This window comes from Rhinopithecus bieti, unplaced genomic scaffold, assembly GCF_001698545.2.
Source record: "Rhinopithecus bieti isolate Rb0 unplaced genomic scaffold, ASM169854v2 scaffold_27006, whole genome shotgun sequence".
NCBI classification, from domain to species: domain Eukaryota; kingdom Metazoa; phylum Chordata; class Mammalia; order Primates; family Cercopithecidae; genus Rhinopithecus; species Rhinopithecus bieti.
The window spans coordinates 3,547,405-3,568,805 of record NW_016813373.1 but is presented as its reverse complement, the minus strand read 5'-3'; the positions used below and the strand labels follow the sequence as shown (position 1 = coordinate 3,568,805).

The following is a 21,401-nucleotide window of genomic DNA, read 5'->3' as shown; positions in this document are numbered from 1 at the left end:
AAAAAAAAAAAAAAAAAAAAATTCCTTTTGTCTATAGTTTCTGTGTAGTGAAAATACAGGTATTTTGTTTTTTTGGGTTTGAGTTTTTGAGGGAGTACTTATTCTTGTTAAAATTGTTTGGCTTAATGAGTTCATTTTCTGACGAATAGTTATATTAGAAAGGTCATTACAAGGACTTTTAAAATTATTTTACATAAGTGTTATTATTCACTGATACAAGTGTTGATTTGCTTTTAAAATATTGGGAGAAAATCTGTGTTTTAAAGGATAACGTCAGTAGTAACAAATCCCCAAGCAAACTTGTTCTGTACCTTTAAATAGTTATAGTTCTGTTGACTAATACTGCCTTATGTAGATAATATACATACTTTTATAACTAGAAAATGTTATATTTGAAAGCTATACCACTTGTTAACCTAAATTATGTATAAGAAAATACTTGTTTCCAGTTATTCCAGTTTCACTAGTTCTAAAACTAGCAATTTTGCAAGTAATGTCATTTTATTTGACGTGTTTTTTGCCAATTCTAATTTGTAGTTTTTAAAGCCTTGCCTGTAATTACTTTTAGCAGAGAGGAGAGTTTCAGGAGTGGAGCTAAACCCCCTCTGAGAGCCAGAGATTTCATGGCCACTAACCCTGAGCATTTAGAAATCCTGAAGAAGATGGGGGTGAGTTTGATTCACCTCAAAGATGGGAGAGTCCAGTTGGTCCAACATGCAATCCAAGTAAGACATTGCTACACTAATTAGATACCATGTCTGCCCTGCTTTCTTTGGTCGCATTAGCTTTAATAAGATAATGGATTTCAACTTTCTAAACACTTTAAATATATTGTTTAAAGTGAGAGAATAAGAATTTTAGGACTTGGAAGTGTCTTGGAAAGTCATCTAATTCAACTCCTTGATAGTATAAATCAATTAAATCAGAGATAGGTTGAGTAATTTGCTGAAGTTAATATAATCAAATGCAAGACTCAAATCTAAGTTTTCTGTTTCTCAGTCCGTTGGCTTTCCCCTTTTACTTTTATTTACAACATAACTTCAAAAGCTAGTAATTAGTTTTAATATTCATATCTCCATGTTTTACATCATTTTAGTCTCCAAAGGGCTACTGAATCTTAAGTAGTTTTTCATCATAGGCACTTATTTGTCTGTGCCTAGGAAAATAACATGTCTTTTGAGACATTTTATTGATTTTACTTTGAAAGTTTTATAACATGAAGTCTTTAAATTATTTACCTTATTAGTATATTGATTCTGAGAAAACCACATAGTTTGCTGAATAATTTTTAACCTAGAACCGTATTCAGGTATCCCTTAATCTCAAATTCAGCCCTCCCACAACTTCATCACACCCTCAAGTTTTCATCTCATCCATATTCTTGCCACATCCTTCCTTCTTTTAAGAGTATTCTTCTTTCTTCCTTATGTTTTATTTGGCCTCAGTGGGAGTGACATGTCTTGCGACATTGCTTTTACTTAGTTAGGCTGCCAGTGGCATAATTACCACCAAGTGACCTCTTAATCCTTTTATGATTTGACTTTTCTGTAACTATTGGCTGAACCCTTCATAAAACATTTTCCCTTCTTGGCTTCCAGGATATTTCAGCAACAAAGTTCTTTCTCTACTTCACTGTTTATTGCTTTGTAGCTCTCCTTGGCACAACCACTCAATGTAAACAGTTTCCAAGAATCTGGATGATATTCTTTTCTCTATGTACTCTTCTTCGACAGTCTCACCTATTTCTACAAGCTTAGCTATCATCTTTATACATATGACTTCTTAGCTATGTATATGAATCCTGATTCCTAACTTTACTATTAACTTCAACTTTCATCTACCTCTCATACATCTTGGATCTCAATCTCAATCTGTCCAAACTTGAATTATCTTTCTCTTGTTTACTATCTTTCTACCCTCACCTCAACCTATATTTCCTTCTTTGGTTCTCCATGTCAGTAAAACCTATCATTGTTCTTTAAGTCATCAAAGCTGGACATTTCAGGACAGGTTTGAACTCTTCTCTGTCTCCCAGTTCCTCTCTATCTTTTTCCATCCTCTAACTTGTATCATGTCTTGTTGGTTTTTCCTGTAAAGTATCAGGAATCATCTTTTTTTTTGCTATTATAGTCAGTCATTCTTCAACTTTCCCTCTGTTAAGACTCAATTCAAATATCATTCTAAATCTTTCCCAGGTACACACAAGTAGAGTCAATTGTTCCCTCGTCTGTGCTCCTTTTCCACTTTCCCACTTGAGAAGTTTTATCATAGCTAACTTTACATGTCTTTCTCCTCCAGACACAAACTTCTTAAAGGACTGTCTCTCCAATGCCTAGGCAAGTGCTGAGATGGAATAAGTGCTTGACACATATGTTTTGAATCAAATTGAATCTGGTTGTTCACTATTTCAAGGAGGGAAAGTGTGGGTCAGGTATGAGGTTTATTTCTTCAGAGGGAAGGCCAGTGGGGAAAATAAGCGAAGTGAGCATTTGAGCATTTGCTAGAAGTCCAGCTCTCAATCTGAATCAAAAGTGGTTTATAGAATAGCGAAAGTGACATTGATAAAAACTACAGATAAGTTATTTTCAGAAATATTATTTCCGAAGGTATTATTTTTGAGTACAAATAAGGTCATAAATACTTGGCGGTGACCTAAAGTGAAAGAAGAAGTTTTAGAGTAGAATACTATAGTACAGTGTCTTTAGGAAATCAAAAAGTTGGTGGAAGTTTCCAGAAAGGAAGGATAAAATGAATTTGTTTTTTTCATAGGCTGCTAGTTCAATTGACGCGGAAGATGGGTTGAGGTTCATGCAGGAGATGATTGAATTGTCAAGTCAGCAACAAAAAGAACAGCAGCTGCCTCCACGAGCTGTACAAATTGTTTCCCACCCATTTTTTGGCAGGGTAGTATTGACTGCTGGACCAGCTCAGTTTGGGCTGGATCTGTCTAGACATAAAGAGGTATGTATACTTAAAATATAGTTGTTGAAACTGAATTTAAAATATTAAGTATTGCCTCATTTCTTAGTTTCTTCTCTAATTTAGTAGTTTTAATTTATTTAAAAAACCGAAATAGTCTCCTGGATTTAAGTAAAGTAAAAGCATATCTTGAAAACTTTGCGTCATAATTTATGTATATAACATGCTTATAGAATTCTAACTAAAATATTATTCAGATTCTATTCAATTTCTTGGTCTTTTCTCTAATTTAGTACCTTTAATTGATCTAAAAATGGTTTTCAGACTCTCTAAGAGCCACTAAAACCTTTCTATGAACAAAAATCTAAACCAGGAGCTTAATATAGAAAACAGCTAAAAGCACAGAAGCTCTGGCTCAAGTGACTGGAGAAAGCCTGGGACCCTGAGGTTCTCCTTTTGAAGATCATTAAGCTAGTCCATCCCTATAGTTATAACATAGTTACAATGTAGAAAACAAAGACTTACATAACTAAACAGTTCACAAGTTTGTCTAACTAATTGATTGCAGAGCTGGGACCAGAGCCGAAGTATCGCGACAATCTAAAGCCAATGCTCTTTTCACTCTATTACTGCTAATTTAGACTTTTTCTCACGTGTATTTTAAACTATGTAGAAGCTATGTAGATTGATTGATTCATTCATCTGTTAAGTGCCTACTATATTCTGTTTACTGCTTGCTGTATCAGTTTACAAAACCATTGAAGATCTATGCCCTTATGGAATTTACATTTTAGGAGAATGAAGGATATTAAAACATCTTTATAGTAACATCTTTAGAAAATCAGTTCCTTGGTGGATTTAATTTTCTGGGGAAAAGAACTGCTTGCAGATTCATATAGACTAAGTCCATTTTTTTCCTCTTTCAAAAACTTTTCTTGTTACCAATGATCATTTCAAATTGGTTCCCAGCTATTGTAAATGTAGTAAATCTGCCTACAGGTCCCAACTTTACCACTTAATAACATCGTGTTAACATTGTGAGCAAATTATGGAACCTGAGTCTCAATTTCCCCCTGTGTGAAATGGAAATGTTATTTGTGTTGTTTTGCTCAGGGTCATTGTAAATAACAGATTTTGTAGTTTATGTAAAAATGTTCTATAAACTGCAAAGCACACTCGAAATATTGGTTGAGTACTGTGATATGCAAAATGTTTAAAACAAATTTTATGCTGAATATATATTAGATATGTTATCATTAGAAAAGAAATGAGTCTAGTTCTCTCAAAGCTCTAGATATTGAGGTTTGATGACTTGATTGCCATTTGAGAAGATTAAAGTATTTAAGTTGCTTTTATTTCTGACAGACAAGAGGATTTGTTGCAAGCAGTAAACCATACAATGGTTGTTCAGAGCTTACTAACCCAGAGGCAGTGATGGGAAAAATCGCATTGATACAAAGAGGACAGTGCATGTTTGCAGAAAAGGCACGCAACATCCAGAATGCAGGAGCCATTGGTGGCATTGTTATTGGTAAGTAATTCTCCATGTCATTGTGTTGACTGAAGAAGAGATAATTTTTAGGATTTTTTCCTTTTATTTTCTAAAATTTTATCAAAGAGTTTGTCATATTTTTTTTACCTCACCTAGACAACATGAAGGATAGGTAATCCAATGACTCTTAATTTCTAGATATCTAACATCTTTTTCAAAAGTCTAGATTTGAGTTTCTGTATATTAATGTCAGTGAAAATACTTGGGGTTAGGTGTGAGGGTGTGGTAGGACTGAGTGGTAAAAACATTCGGTACCATGGATAAGAAAATGTGTCCATAAGATCCATAACCCCTGAAGGGCAAGAATTACACTGTGCCACCTCCAGTGGGGAGCCATTGAAAATTTCCATTACTCCACAAAGATGCAGGCTTTGGAGGCAGACACATGAGAGTACAGTTCCTGGCTCTACCACAAAATCGCAGTGTAACCTTGGCCCAGCTTCAGTTTTTTAATCTGTAGATTACATAGTAGAATATTTTTTGATATAATAGTAGAATATTTTTTGAGCTTCAGTGGAAGTGATAATAAATATATTTTAGGTGATTGTAAGGTTTAAAGATAATATATATAAAATTTCTTGGCATAATAGCAGACATAGGATAATCACTACTATGGCAGTATTTACAGTATTTGTAGCAGATCTTTATCCCCTTGGATCTTTTTCCGCTGAAATGACAAATTACCACCTTTAAATCAGCTTACCCATATGTATCAACTAGTGGATTTTGCTTTTTTATCTTTCATAGACAATCACTGTATCATGATAAACAGGCTATGACTATCAGGGGAAATATAAATTTTTCTGTTTTAAAGTAAACAGGAGTTTACATTCAGAAAGAACTGAAAGACCTGGGGTCATATGCTGGTTGTGAGTTCTTTTGTACAACTTCTCTCACAGGGAAATCCATTTTGGATTTCCATCCCCACCCCTGCCCCCCCAACACACACACCACGCCCAATAGTTCAGGTTAAAAAAAAAAAAAGTTCAGGTAAAACAGAATATTAACACTTATTATGTTGATGTAATGGATGTATGAATTTTATTAATAAACATTAGGAGAAGTCCTGTTTAATGACTTAAATCAGCAGTTGGCAAACTACAAGACTATAGGCCAAATCCAGCTCATGGCCCATTTTTGTAAATAAAGATTTTATTGGGACACAGTCATGCCAGTTTGTTTGTGTATTATCTATGACTGCTTTGAACTGCAGTGATGGAGTTAAGTACTTACAGGAGAGAACTGCAAAGCTTGAAATATTTATTCATCATCTAGCCAGTTACAGAAGAGATTTGCCGACTCCTGACTTAAATCATCCTCTTTATCCTTGGATATTTCCCACACTTAGATTAGTTTTATTGTAGAATTTAGTATATTAACCATCACTATCATTTTGAACATTTCTTACCAAGACTTCAAAATGAAAATGTAAAGTATAAAGTGTAGAACTTATACATTAATATTTAAAAATATTTCTTCGTGTAGTATTTTGGTTTTTTATATTTTCAGTGAAGTCTAATTCTCACGATCTTCTATAGTATGCAAGAATTGTCAATTTTTGTTTTGTTTTGTTTTGTTTGTTTTGAGATGGAGTCTTGCTCTGTCGTCCAGGCTGGAGTGCAGTGGGTGTGATCTCTGCTCACTGCAACCTCCTTCTCCCAGATTCAGGCAGTTCTTCCTGCCTCAGTCTCCCGAGTAGCTGGGATTATAGGCGCCTGCCCCACCACGCCTAGCTAATTTTTGTATTTTTTTTTTTTTTTTTTCTTTTTAGTAGAGACGGGGTTTCTCCATGTTGGCCAGACTGGTCTTGAATTTTCAGCCTGACCTTGGGTTACCTGCCTGCCTCGGCCTCCCACAGTGCTGGGATTACAGACGAGCCCGGCCCGTCAGATTTTTTTTTTTGGTAGCTATTAGTTGGAAAATGCTATACTGGGTTCTGTGGATAAATAAATAAGAGATGATGATCCTTACTCTCAGAAATTTTTTTTTTTTTTTAAGACAGAGTCTTGCTTTGTCACCCAGGCTAGAGTGCAATGGCATGATCTCGGCTCGCTACAACCTCCACCTCTAGGTTCAAGTAGGTCTTGTGCCTCAGCCTCCTGAGTAGCTGGGATTACAGGCGTGCACCACCACACCCAGCTAATTTTTGTATTTTTAGTAGAGAAGGGATTTTGCCACGTTGGCCAGGTTGTTCTCAAACTCCTGGCCTCAAGTGGTCTGTCTGTCTTGGCCTCCAAAAGTGCTGGGATTACAGCCATGAGCCACCGTGCCCAGCCAAAAATTTAATTTTTAATGAGAAACTTTCTTGTGTTGACTTCTTTCTCCTAAGTTTTTTGTTTCTGACAAAGCATTTTGTTTTTATTTGTTTTAATTGTATATAAATGAATAAATTAGGAATTAGCTGTTTTTTGTTCAAGGGTTAGAAGTACGAATTATCTTAGAAATCATGTGACTGCAGGAGATAATTAAGTTGTTTTAAGAAGGGAGGTTTTTTCACTACATGGAAATGGATTATTTTCAATGAATTCAACAGTACAAATACAACCAGGATTCACCAGGAGGTAGAAGTGGGAACAAAAAATCACCAGGATCCATGATAGTGAATGTTTTTCACTTGTCTCTTTATATCTCTACCTCTGGGTTCTTCTGAACTCTTCTTCCCTACTCCTCTTTGCAATTCTGCTTCATTTTCCAGCTTCTCACCAGCTTGCTCTCTCTTTATTCATCAGTTCCAAAATGGCCATTCTAGTTTGCAGCCTTAGCCCTAAGTCTGTGTCATTTAACTGGGTTATTTCCCCCTGCCAACTGAAACAGTCTTTCTGTGTGCCAGTTCTAGGTCCCCCAGAGAGACTCAGGGTCAGGTAGCCATGTTTTGTCTAATCAATTATTACCAAAAGAATGAGTCATGCATTCTGTACTTAGCAGGACCTATGAGAGTGAGCACCCTGAGACAGGACAGACAGTTTCTTCTGGGAGATTGGCATGTGAGTTGGAGGTGGTTGTGATTATCATCTCCAGTAAAACAGCATATTGCTAGTACTACTACTATTAATAGTTCTACTACTATTATTTAACCAGTGCAAAATAGCAATACTGTTTAGCTTATAGAGGAAGAAGCACTATAGTCATAACTATTCTTTGTGTGCATTATATAAAAAATAAATGTCCATTTTTAGTTTGGTAAAACAATGTAATCATGACAGTAGTGGAAATTTTCAACAATAAAATTCATTCATAGTTCTGTCACTGTCATCCAAGTCATTGAATTTTTTCATTTCTAGGCTTTTCCATAAGCATATGAAATTTTTATAGTCATAATCATAGAATTCTGTATTCTACTTTTTTAATGTATTATTACTCTGTGTGTCCTATCAAGTAGGTCATTATAACTTACTTATAATGGTATGCAGTTGTTTACAAATAGTTTAGTAAAATTATTTGGGCATAGGGCTTTTTGCTTCTTTTGAATTATTTCCTTTGGATACAATTCTATGATAATTAGTGGGTCCAAAAGTTATGTTGGTTTTTATGGTTCTCGATGCATAAAATTAATTCTGTTATTGTAAAAAAATCAGTAACAATTGGTAGATAGATCTTTTTAATGGCTAGATGTTTTGATGTTTGCTGTATTTATTTTCTGGCTAGATGACAATGAGGGGAGCAGCAGTGATACTGCCCCTCTGTTCCAGATGGCAGGTGATGGAAAGGATACGGATGACATCAAGATCCCCATGCTGTTCTTATTCAGCAAAGAAGGAAGTATCATACTGGATGCCATCCGGGAATATGAGGAGGTAGAAGTGCTCCTTTCTGATAAAGCAAAAGATCGAGGTAAGAGTCAAATACCATTTGTTTTTTTGTGCAGCTTAGTATTAATTTTGCTAGTTTGATAACAAGAATGAGTCACAAAAAATTTTTTTTTGAGGTTCACTGAGAAAACAAGTAAAATTTTAGAAGATGAGTTCAAAATATATTTTGTTTTGGAAATAAGAATAATAAAACATTTATTTTGCTTTGTTTTCTGAGTTAGGATGGTTTTAGAAATACGTTTTATGTATAATTTGTAATTTTGCCATGAGTCTGTTCAGGTGATAAAAATACAAGAGACTACTTCAGGAAAGCCATTTTAACATCCGGAAATGTTCACCATGTGATTTCACTGATACTACATCTTACATGTCTTTTATAAGGAATAAGAAGACATGTATAGAATATTGTATACAATATGATAGTAGTTGGTCTCAACAGGCCACCTGTAATCAAATGACTGCTGTCTTGGTGAAGGCAATAGAAATCTAGCAGCTTCTTCCCAATGAGATCTAAGTTTATCACATGGATATTTGTAAGAGTTACAAATGGCTGTTTCTGAAAAACAAGATAGCATGTCTTAATTTATGAGAGTAGATAGTCCTCTGCAGGCCAAAATGTTTATTAGTAATTTGAAATCTCTTTGAAACCCAGATTACTATATAAATTCAAGGCCTTAGTAGTATTCTTACATAGTTTCACACCCAAGGATAGAGGAGAAATGAGGGAAGGTGAGCCTTCAGAGCTTGCTCGTGGTAGCAGTCTTTCCTGTCTGCTGGAGAGACCTGAAGAGAGAGCTAAAGTTCTCCCATACCCTTAAATAGATGAAGTTATATAATAGTACAGAGTTGTGACATCCCCTGCGGTGTTTGATAGATATGTAGGAAACTGATTCAATTCTGTGTGACTTCCAAGTGGGACATTTAAAAAAAAAAAAAGTTTGGTGATAATTATGCTAGCATAATCATGCTAGCCTAATTTTGCCTTCTTGTATTGCTTTATTCTTCTTTGAGATTCTTTGAAATGTCAATTATTTAAGAACAATGGAGTGAGCAAGTAGGTTGTTTGTATATAACAATGTATAGATGGAAACAGAACAGAATACAAAGGTTTTCTAATCTTAAATCCTCTGTATACCTGATTTTTTTTTTCCTGGACCCTTTTCTAAACTCAGATCTTCTTGCCTACATATATGCATTTAGGCACATCTAACATAGGCAAATTATTATTTCATGTAACTTTTTATTATTTCATGTAACTCTTTAATGCATTTGTTTTTTTCCCTCCTTTTTTGTGCCACCACTGGAATTTCAGCAGCAATATTAAAAGGTAAAATGATTCCAAGCTACATTATTAATAGTAGTAAGTATCTTGCATTAACAAGCCTTAAATTATATATGTATGTATGTATTGTGTGTGTGTACACACACAAGTTACATATATAATTTTGTTTCAGTGGATACCATGATAATATCTTGTGTAACATAATTAGATTATTTTCATGTCTAGTCAGCTGTCACATAATAATTTTTAATCGATCCTGTCATAACAAATTCTAATAATTATACATCCCATATAATAGATTAATTCTATGTCTGTGTCCATACAAGAGTCACTGTAACAAAGGCATTGTTGTTTTGGTATTTATTACTTTGGTCACTTTTTATTTGAACACAATGTAAAATATTTAAAGTATTGACTTGTTTTAAAAGCTCATGTGTGTGTATGTGGTACATGGGTTAGGACTACAGGATTATGGTAAAGCATGTGCTTCCTATACCAGAGAAAGGGTATGAGACATGATTAATTCTACCAGAAAATAAAAATTCTTGGTGAACAGTATCCCAAAGGACCTTGCATTAAAAGGGCATTATTTAAAAGATATTTTTTGAAAAGCTTAGTCTATAAATTTACTGAACTGTGGTTGTTATAGAGTGATCTTTTGATATAAGTATTGAAAAGCCACCTTTTTGTGTAATAGCTCTTTATAGAACTGTACAGCTATATTAATTAGCAACAAGATACAGTATAATTGTTAATATTTATTAATGTAACAAATCAGTGATAATAGTGTTATGAAACCAACAAATTTATTCACTTAGGATACTATCCTAAGAAACTACACAGTTCGTAGTGGTTATCATTTGTCCTATATCATTACCACATACATCAGTGTTTCTCCCCTGCATCAGAATCAACAGATAACATTTTTTTTTTTTTTTTTTTGAGACAGAGTCTCTCGCTCTGTCACCCAGGCTGGAGTGCAGTGGCCGGATCTCAGCTCACTGCAAGCTCCGCCTCCCGGGTTCACACCATTCTCCTGCCTCAGCCTCCTGAGTAGCTGGAACTACAGGCGCCCGCCACCTCGCCCGGCTAGTTTTTTTTTGTATTTTTTAGTAGAGACGGGGTTTCACCATGTTAGCCAGGATGGTCTCGATCTCCTGACCTCGTGATCCACCCGTCTTGGCCTCCCAAAGTGCTGGGATTACAGGCTTGAGCCACCGCGTCCGGCCAATAACACTTATTAAAAGTGTTGGCTCCTGAGTCCTGCTCCAAATATTGAATCAGACTTTCTGATTCAGACTTTTTGATTAGGAATCAGCATCTGAAACTTCAAGCAAACATCCCAGGTGATTGTGTTGTGTAGCTTGCTCCTCAGCTACACTTTGAGAAATACTGAACAAGATTCAGAAAGCACCCTTCTTCTGTCTCCCAGCTATGTATCAGGCCTTATTGTACCATCACGGATACTAGTTAACGGATTATATAAGTGCAGTAAATAACAACATCCTTAAAATCTGAACAATAAAATGTTCTCCAGATTGCCTTTTCTAGAAATCTCATTCCACAATACATGTTTTTCCTTATGAAGTCACACAGTGCTGATTAAGCAGTCCTTTTCATATATTAATACAGAAAACAGAAGCCCCTAAAAAGCCTTCACTCCTGTCTTCTTACTTTGATAAGTCCATGCCATATAGACATATCTGAAACTGTTCTGCTAGCAGAAATTTTCTGTTTATCTTAATACACATTCTTCTTTAGAAGCTAAAAAGCATTAGCATTTTATCAAGTGATGTTGCTTCCTGAGGTCAAACCTGTGACACTTCTGAAAGTTAAGCTATCATCCACAGTCTATTGTTGAACAGAATTTTCAGTATCATATAGCCCAGCGTTTCAGTTTTCCAAAATTTCAGTTCATAAAGGTACTTAATTATTCCAACCCTGTGCCCACAAACAAAGGCAATGTGTTGTTACCTTTAGGTCCAAATTGAAGCAGTTTACAATTAAGAGTAAATTGGGGAAAAAACATCAGTATTTTTAAGTTCCAATATATTGTCATGCTTGCAACTTAAGAGTGTAAGCCTATAGCGCCTTAAGGGCTCTAGACAAATGCTTTCAAGCCACTCTATTTGTGTCTGTCTGGTAAAGAGCCAGACAGAGACAATGGAGGTGAGGAAAAAAAGGTTCCATCCTTTGCAATGCTCTGATTTAAGTCAGGCAGGGTCACTTTTCCTGATTATTCCCCACTGAACTTGATTGGGATGAATCTGTCCTACAGCTGAACCACAGACCTTAAGTTGCTGTTGGAAAGGATTTGATTCCTAGGAGAAAAATCTAGTACATATGCAGATGAACTCTACCTGGAGAGAAACATCTGAAACATTCTTCTTAGCAGAATTGATACTTAACCTTCCCTTCTCCAACCAAGGCATGTTTTCTCATGCATTTTCACATTTGCACCATCTCTTCCCTTTTTCTAAAAGTTCCCTATCAATCCCTGTTTCCTCTGTAAGAACATTTAGACATCCTAAATTTCAAATGCCACCTTCTTTACGAAATTTTTCTTAATTCTCCTAGGTAAAATTTAAGGGTGCCCTTTTTAATACAGTTCTACTATGATACTTAAATAGTTCTTTACCTGCTTCTCATCTCTATATTCCTTGCTTTCAGTAAATATTTAATGTACAGATGAATGAATGAATGAATGAATGAATGAATGAATGATTGTATAACATCCAATCTCTAAGTCTTTACCAAGGTTCTCTTCCCCTTTTATTATTAAAACATACTGGTTTTTTTCCTTTGTATTTTGAGAGTTTCTCCCTTATTTCTTTCTGTGTTTCTGATGTACCATTCCTGAATTTAATATTGTGGTTGTTATGCTCTTAGGACTTTGATCTCACATACTGGTGAAAACAGGCACCTTAGGATCAAGATTTGTAGCAATCTGGCAGACTTTAACTCTTCTATGTTTTTGTAGTTCTCTAACTGCCATTTTTACTTTCCTGATTGATGCTTTTATTTCTGGTTCTATAGCTCCTTCAGCTTGCGAAAACCAAAATCTTTTCTTCTATGCACATCTTCTTCAAAGTTCTTCTCTCTCTCTCTGTCTGCTTCTCTGCATTTACATTTAGTTGGCCCCGGGTGACTTTCCTATAGTGCTGCATGGAATAGTTATTGGTATCTTTTTAGAAACTTTATAAAATTAAACTTGTAACAAATTAAACAATCCAGAGGTGCATTAAAAGCTTTTAAATAATCTCTCATCTTTCCGAGATAACCAACCAATGTTAACAGTTTGATGTGTAGTCTTTTATATTTTTCTTCGTGCTTTATACGTTTCTGAATATATGTATCATTCAGTAACTTGCCTTTTACAGTTAAAGCTATATTAAAGACATTCCTCCAAGCTAGTAGGATAGCATAACTTATTCTCTTTAAAGCTACATTACGTTTTGTATTATGACAGTACCATGATTTATTTAACCATGTCACTGTTAGGCTTCCAAATTATTTCCAGGTTTTTGTTTTGCCACTGTATACAGTGGTGTAGGTAACGTTCTTGTACATATCCTCTTAGATATGCATACTTTTTTCTAGAATTTTGAGATTTACTAAAATGGAATGCTGGCAGAAAGGATATGGGTCTTTTTCATTTTAATGGATGTTGCAAGATGCATTCCAAAAAAGCTTGTAGCAATTCACATCCCTTCCAGCAAGATATGAAAGTACATGTTTCTTCCTATTTTAGTCAGCTTATTTCCCTTTATAGGTATATTTTTTGTTTTTTCTCCTTATGGATTGCCTAGTCATACATTTTGCCTTCTTTAAATAAGATTGTGTGTCTTTTCTAGATATTTTATAGGACCTCTCTGTGTGTGCATTTCTTTTCCTATATTTACATGCATACTCATAAATAGAGGTTCTGTAAATTATCTAGAAAAGACACACTTGTAGAGACAGAGGTTACACACACACACACACACACACAATTTTCCCAACATGTCATCTTTTCACTTTGTTCATGTAACTTTCATAACATTTTTATGTAATCAGAAATATTAATTCCTTTAAGGCTCCTGGGTCTCCTGTCTCACTTCAGAAGATCACTACATCCTATTTTACATAATATTTTCCTAAATTCTTCTGGCATTTTACAATTTTTTACATTTTGGTCTCTAAATCATATGGAATTTTAAAACATAAGTTAGGAGTCTTACTTTCCAATTGAGTTGTCAGTTTCTAAATACCATTTATGAAGCAAACCACTAATTTCTCCTTCAGTTAAACTACCATCTTTGCTATATATCAAATATTCTTGCAAAGTTGGATCTGCTTCTAGACTCACCCTTCTGTTCTACTAATCTGTTTATTCCTGGGACAATAATAAAACAGTTTGCTGTTTTGAGTAAATTTTATTCTCTGATAGGGCAACTCTCCCCTCACTGATTCTTCTTAGAATTTCTTGACTTCTCTTTGACATATGCTGTTCCCTAGAAACTTTCAATTAATTGTATCTGGTTCTAAAATGAAAACAAGAAGTACAAATGAGATTCATTTTGAAATTATATAATTGCATACTTTACATGTAAGTTAGGAAAATGTTAAATATTAAGACTTTTCATTTAAGAATGTACCTATAAATTTAATCAAATCTTGTATTGTGTTCTCATTATGATTTTATAGTATTAAGCAATATGGGTCTTATACCTTTTATAATAAATTTAATTCTGTATTTTGTAGCTTTTATTATGAAAAGGTTTAATGATTATATTTTTAGCTAGTTATTGTTACTACAAAGGAGTTACTGGTATTTGCATAGTCTTCTTACCAAATTCTTTTATCAATTCTAATAGTATTTTTTTTCATTAGAGTTGCTTTGACAGTATATGATCACAATCTGAAAATACAAATAATTTGATCTTTTTCTATATTTACATTGATTATTCTACTTTCTTGTCCGATTGCATTAGCTACAGTCCCAAAATAATGTTGTATATGTAACCCTAGGAGAGTTTTTGATCACAAGCACAGTCTTCATTACCAGGTAAAACAACCCTACACCTTTTCCTCTCTTTTCTAATCTGGAATAATACAATCTAGAAAGAAATTTGGAGGTGTTTCTTTTTGTTCTCTCGAATTTAGGGAACCTAGGATAAATAAGCTGTAAGTAGCCAGCTACCTTCTTTCTTTGGTCCGCACCATTGGTTTCCCTAATTGCCTAATTAAATTGTACCTTTTTCACAGCTTAGAAGACAGAGATTGTGTGGAACTCCTCAATCTACCCCTCCAATCCCCTCCCCCACCAAGAAAAAAACCCTAAGAATATAAAGTTTCAGAGTCAGGTAATCCCACCTCATCAGGGTGAATATATATGCGATGTAGGGGCAGAAAGGGGTGATCCCTTTCCTCCCCATCATAAAGGGTTATAGCTGACACCCCTGTTAAACAGGTTAACAAGAGAAAAGCGTAATAATTTTATTATGTGTACGTGTGTGCACAGGAGCCATACAGAAGCTTAAATACCCTCTTCTTAGGGAAGAGGAATACTAGGGAATGAAGAAGCCCAGTGCTCAGACAATGATTGGTAAAGGATTCTCTTTGCATAGTATCTAGATAAAGTCCCCCAGTTAATCTCTCAGAGCTGTCCCCAGAAGAACAGAAGAAAAGTCTCTTTGGGTGTGGTGAGGACGCACAGTCTCTGCTCTTCTCTGATGGCTCATTTTTTTCTGGTTATTTGATGAGAGTCCTAGGGAGGGATTCTAGAGACAATTTCATTTTGTTTCAAAAGAAGCTTCCTTAGATAAGAAAATTCCAGAGAGAATCCCCCCAGTTGCTTCAGGAAAGAGGATCAGAGAGACAGGGAGGCAGGGGAAGGTCAGAGACAGACTTCGAATCTGAGGCTTCTTTCTGAGACCTTTCAGTTGTCCAAGCATTCAGCATGCGGAAGCACCATATTCTGGGGAATTGTTTTCTGTGCCCCAACGATACCCACCCACACCTTCCTGCATGTCTGCGTTTCCTTTGGTTTTTCTGGTTTTTAAATAAATCCTCTTCCCTCCCTTCTTTGACATATTACCTTGTACTTAAAGCTCAGCTCAAGTGTCACTTTCTGAAGGAACTTCTCAAATCTCCTTACAGTTGTCGCTCTGTATCTGTGGCTTCTGCACCCATGGTTTCAACCAACCATGGACAGGAATTATTCAAGAAGATAAAAGCATCCATGTTGAATATACACGGACTTTTTTTTCTTGTCATTACTCTCCAAACAATACAGTATACCAGTGATTTGTGTAACATTTATATTGTATTAGGTATTATAATCTAGAGATGATTTAAGGTATATGGGAGGATGTGTGTCAGTTATATGCAAATACTGTGTCATTTTACATAAGGGACTTGAGCATCCAACATCCTTACCTCTCTTTTATAACATGTCACAGTGGAGTTTTCTATTTATTTTCCGTGATTATTTGTATAATAAACATCTTTTTCTCCTATTGGACTATAAGACCCATAAGGGCAGGTGTAGCATTTGGTGTTGCTCCTCATTTTATCCCTAGCACTATGCAGAATGATCACACGGAAGAGATTTGCTGGCCGACTGCATCACAGAGGCAGAGACTGAACAGGATGTAGCGTGTAGGCGTCGATGCTATTTAAGCACTTTCTTGTAGGAACCCTAAATAAAATGCCTCTATTGGTTTCACTGTATATTCATTATAAGAGGTTTAACCCACTCTTCAGCCTTCCAGTGGATTTTAGAATGATTGTATCTTATAATTCATAGACCTACAATAATAGAATTTTGTAAATAATCTCAGTTCTTGTGAAAATATTTCTGATCAATCACATTAATACCCTTAGTTATTCAAAAAAATGTATGTTATCTGCATCTTTATGGCTGAGTAGGAATTTCACTTTTCAAAGGAATATTATTTAAAAATATCGCAATGATATATGCTGTTTAAAATTGATTCTGTTTAATATGTTCTCATGCGTAAGCTTTAGGTATCTAATAAATTTTAGCCATACATTGCAAATCTCTCTATATTTTAATATTATTATTGGTTAGTGTACTTCTTGGCTTACTCATGTCCACTCATGTCAGTCTTAGTTATTGTCATTCCTTCCAGTTTGGAAGAACGTTTATTTTCTAATACACATTTTGCACAGTGAATCTATAGGAAAATGTGACTGCATAAAGACAGTCTTCATTTCAGTGCTGATGCTCACTGTTCTGCATTAACGTGATTCTCTTTCACTTTTTATTTCATCTTCTAGCAAAAACCAATATGCTTTGGAAAGTGTAATAGTACATTTTTCTTAGAGAAGTAGCATGAGGTTTGTTTCTTTCTTACACAGATCCTGAAATGGAAAATGAAGAACAACCATCCTCTGAAAATGATTCTCAGAATCAGAGCGCTGAACAGATTTCATCAAGTTCTCAGGAGGTTGATTTGGTTGATCAAGAGTCTTCTGAGGAAAATTCTCTAAACTCTCAACCAGAAGCATTATCTCCAGCAGATATGGACAATGCTGCAAGCATTTCCCCTTCTGAACAGACTTCTAATCCCACAGAAAACCATGAGACTACAAATCTTAATGGTGAATGTACAGATTTAGATAACCAGCTTCAAGAACAATCAGAAACTGAGGAAGATTCCAATCCTAATGTTAGCTGGGGTAAAAAGGTCCAGCCTATAGACTCCATATTAGCAGACTGGAATGAAGATATAGAAGCATTTGAAATGATGGAGAAGGATGAGCTATGACTTGCTAAACAATCTGTTGGTAGGTATTCAAAAAGAAAAGGTAAACTGTGTGTGGTTAATAGACACCCTAATACTAAGCAGGCTTTCTAATGGGAGGCTTTAAGTATGGTGATGAACAACCACGTTCTGACTGGTGTAGTTATGGTAGGAATCTGGAGCATGCTGTGTTAGAATTGACCTTATTTAAAACTGTCACATCAAAAATGGAAATCCACAGTTCCCCCTTCAAATGCAGCACTGCACCACCCTGCAACACCTCAGGCCAGGGGAAGATTACTGAGCATTCCTGGGAAGCAGATTTCTGTAGTCTCTGGATAGACAAGAAACAAAATTCATTTAGTAGTGGAGTGGGGAATCGAAGTTTGGATAGCCTTCTAATTAAAGGAAGCTTGCCTTTCTTGGTTTGGGGGTTAGAGGCTCTTTTGGGAAGATGCATCCGAGTATTGTGGCATTCTGATTATGCTGCCTTCACAAAACACTCTAAGTGACCTAAATGGTTATGAAACAAATGCATGTATGGTGGAAACAGTCTTTGCTCAACGCTTTCTCTTGTTTCATTTAGTGACAAATGATCAAGATGACTTGATTTTTTTTCCTTCTTAACAATGTCCTTTTTATTTAAACCAAAGGTGAAGCCAGTGTATTTTCTCAGTGAGTTCTCTGCATAAAGACTAATCAGTGGGACCAGGTAAAAAGGTCATATAATATATTGTGGAGATTGCTTACTTAATACTTCTGAAAAATGGAGTAAGGGAGAAACGATAATGTTGCAATATGAACCTCCCATTGGGCCTTCCATAGGGAAAGCTATGACTACTCTGAAATGGAACCTAGCATTATATCCTTGTAGGGTAGATTATAAATCTTTTCCAGTTCATTTCTCTTAGGGGTGATTACCTCTAGCCATCAGCCTTACTCCATCCCATGTTTGGTATGCAATTTGAGCCACAAGGCTCATATTGCCAACAGCTATATACATTTTGTTCCATTTTTCTATCTTACAGAGCCATGATAAAACTGTGGTTAGTGATTTAAAATTCCTGGAGTAACTACTGTTTTTCTCCTTTGAAACTTAGGTTTCTAAAGTTGCACCTAAGGAGTCTGTCACATTTTCTGTTGAATCATGGTTTTTGTTTTTAACAGATAATTCCTTCTGATATGGACTTGAAAATTAGTCTATGGTGACCTGTGTTTAAAAAAAAAGTACAATAACAACTAGCCATATAGCCATATAGCTTAATAAGAATCCCCCTCCCCCCCCTTTTTTTTTTGTTGTTGTTGTTGTTGTAGTCTGGTGCTGGCCACATTTAAGTTTAAACATTTTTTTAATTTTGTTGTTGATGCCTGTAGACAGCCCTGTAGTTGAAATCATGGCTTTATTCATTTTATTTATTTTTAAAACTTGCCTGAATCAGTTCTAAAGGAATATTTAAGAGACGTAATTTTCTTCTCTTTACCATAACATTACAAAACTTTTTCTTAAAACACGGTTGTGAGGTACTGGTGAGCTGTAAGTGGAGCTGTTAAAAACAGCAGTGCTGTATTGTAGTTATGTATATTCGTGTACAGTATGTTTAGATCCCAGGTAAACATATTCTTTTCTGAGAGGATAAATACCTGCATTCAGATATTCCAGGTAAATATAATTGAGTCAGGGAGTAGTAAATCTAATGGAGAATTCATTTTGGGGAGGGGGAAAAAGAAGAGTATGCAAGACCCTTATTGGCTTTTAATTATACCTGAGACCAAAATGGATATTTTTAGTCTCTCTGCATGTGAGATTTGGTGTAACAAGATAGAACTATAATATATACAGTATATGGAAGGATAGACATAGTGCTTTGTTCATTTTAATTGCAAGCTGCCAAAATAGCTGAAGCTTAATTACTTGACTTGCCTTGATTTATAGGACTGGGGCTTGGAAAAAATGAGCAGATGTTCCTCTAAGACATTGATTACAGAAGCCTTATATACATGGATTTGATTTTGTATTTGTAGCTGAAAGCCATTGTTGTCTAAATCTAACTTTTTTAAGTTATCAAAACAACCTAATTTCTTTTCCAACAAGGAGAACTTAATGACATGAAGGATTGTGTGACACATTGGAAAAGTCAGCTTACTGCCACTCTCTTCCTTTGGCCATTAGAGGGAGGTGTTGCCTCATCGACGCTTAGAAGCAAATCGTTCACTTGTTTAGAAAAGTAAATCCTTAAAAAAAAAAAAAAAAAAGGAAAAAATTTAACCAATTTTCTTAATACCCAGAAGGAATTATACTCAGTACTTCCCGAGTTAAAAAAAGAGGATATAATGTTCGTCTGAAAACTCCAACGTTGTAATTGACTCTACATTCATTTACTTACTTGACATACTGCCACAAAGTAGTTTTTTAGTTCATTAAAAATTCCAAAGGCATTAGTTGTTTTTTTTTTAATGTTTTGTTTTTTAGTTACCTTTTATAGACATTTTAGTAACTTGCTAAAGATTCAGGGGATTCTATGAAACCCCAATTTAGAAACATCTGGTCTACCTCAGTTAAATGTTGACTGCTTAGAAATATAGCTGAAGTGATCACCACAGCCATAAAATTGTTTGAGTAAGAAAGATTTATATAATGTTTACAAATCTGGAATCAAGTTAAGGATTTTAGCTGAAAGTTAAGAGATATTAGAGCAAGTATTTAAATCAGGTATTTTCAAGTTTTAAAAACCCATTTACCTACTAAAAATAAAATAGCTAGAGTTTTTTTCTGCATATAAAAGTTCATTGAAATGATATGCCCTTATTTGCAATACTTTTCCCATAAAGTTTTAAGTGTGAAAGAATTGTAATTTGCTAGATATGTTTGGTATGGGATATTTTGTTGGGCAGATTTTCTTTTTTCTTCTTAAATTGTAATAGGCTTCCAAAAAGAGTATAATTGTTTCAGAACAAATTAACTCTTGGCATTATACATCTCCCTTTTTCTTTACAGTATTAGTAAAATGAAAAATTGTACACTTTCTGATTTTAACTTCACTAATATACTCTCAAGAAGTTTTAAAATTTAAATTACCATCACACAACCTTTTATAGTAAAGCCAACATTTGTTCTCTCACCAAACCCCATGCCAAATTCATCATGAAGAAAGCTCAGCATAAGTAATTCAAATACTGCTTATAATTTTAGAGAAGGGGGGGTAGAATTTAGTAAATAGTCCAGCCAGTCGTTTTATGCACAAGGCTTCAGTCAGAACATAGAAAAAAAAACATTCTGTGAATGAAATATTGTATGTTCAGATTTTATAAAAGACATTTTAAAAGCCCAATTTACAGCCGTATATTTTCTTATGATGTAATTTATGAAAAGATGTCTGTACTAACAGGTGCTGTAACACTACTGTTGTTGGATTTTATTGTTTGATGATAAATGTATACAATATTTCTAAGGGAAACTATGTACTGTGATGTAAAAGTCTGGGCAAAATGTATATAATCCTGTATATAATTGTGTATTTGATTATAATTACTGATTGTAAAGATTTAATAAAATATGTAAATATTCTGGTTTAGTTTTAATTTGAATTTTTAGAATCACTGTGTATATCTTTATACTTTTATGTCTTGATATTTATCACTCTGTTTTCCTTTTTTTAAAAAAAACTTTCATTTTATCCTCAGGGGAGTGAATTCTGGGAACATTTTAGGCTGTGGAAACCCAAGTTTGTGGGCTAAAGTAAGGATTTTGGACCTTGTAAGAAATCACTGAAGGGTTTTCAACTAGTCAGTAACATGCCCAAAGGTAATGGTAAGTGAATAAAACTCTAGAATTGTATATAAAGTATAATCCAGTGTTTGCTCACTCTCTCCATACACATACATACATACATACACACATATATATACACACACATATATATACACACACATATATAATGACATTGATTCATTTATTCAACAAAGACTAAGTGCATGCATGCCTTCTGTATGCCAGGCACTATTATAGGACCTGGGGTGGTTGTAGTGGACAAATGGACAAAATGTAGTAAAGAAGATAGAAAATAAAGTAGTAAATAAAAAGGACAATG

General features: G+C 34.8%; 1 protein-coding gene across 1 annotated transcript in view; it reads left to right on the top strand.

The window, feature by feature from the left end:
• Positions 1-20,878, top strand: part of EDEM3 (ER degradation enhancing alpha-mannosidase like protein 3) — a 68,469-nt gene extending 47,591 nt beyond the window's left edge. Inside the window, exons 16-21 of the mRNA XM_017848050.1 lie at positions 572-725; positions 2,770-2,961; positions 4,285-4,450; positions 8,117-8,302; positions 9,593-9,640; positions 16,928-20,878. Coding sequence (XP_017703539.1) covers positions 572-725; positions 2,770-2,961; positions 4,285-4,450; positions 8,117-8,302; positions 9,593-9,640; positions 16,928-17,337 — 1,156 coding nt within the window. The 3' untranslated portion in view covers positions 17,338-20,878. The remainder of the gene's footprint in view (positions 1-571; positions 726-2,769; positions 2,962-4,284; positions 4,451-8,116; positions 8,303-9,592; positions 9,641-16,927) is intronic.
• Positions 20,879-21,401: the final 523 nt, after the last annotated feature.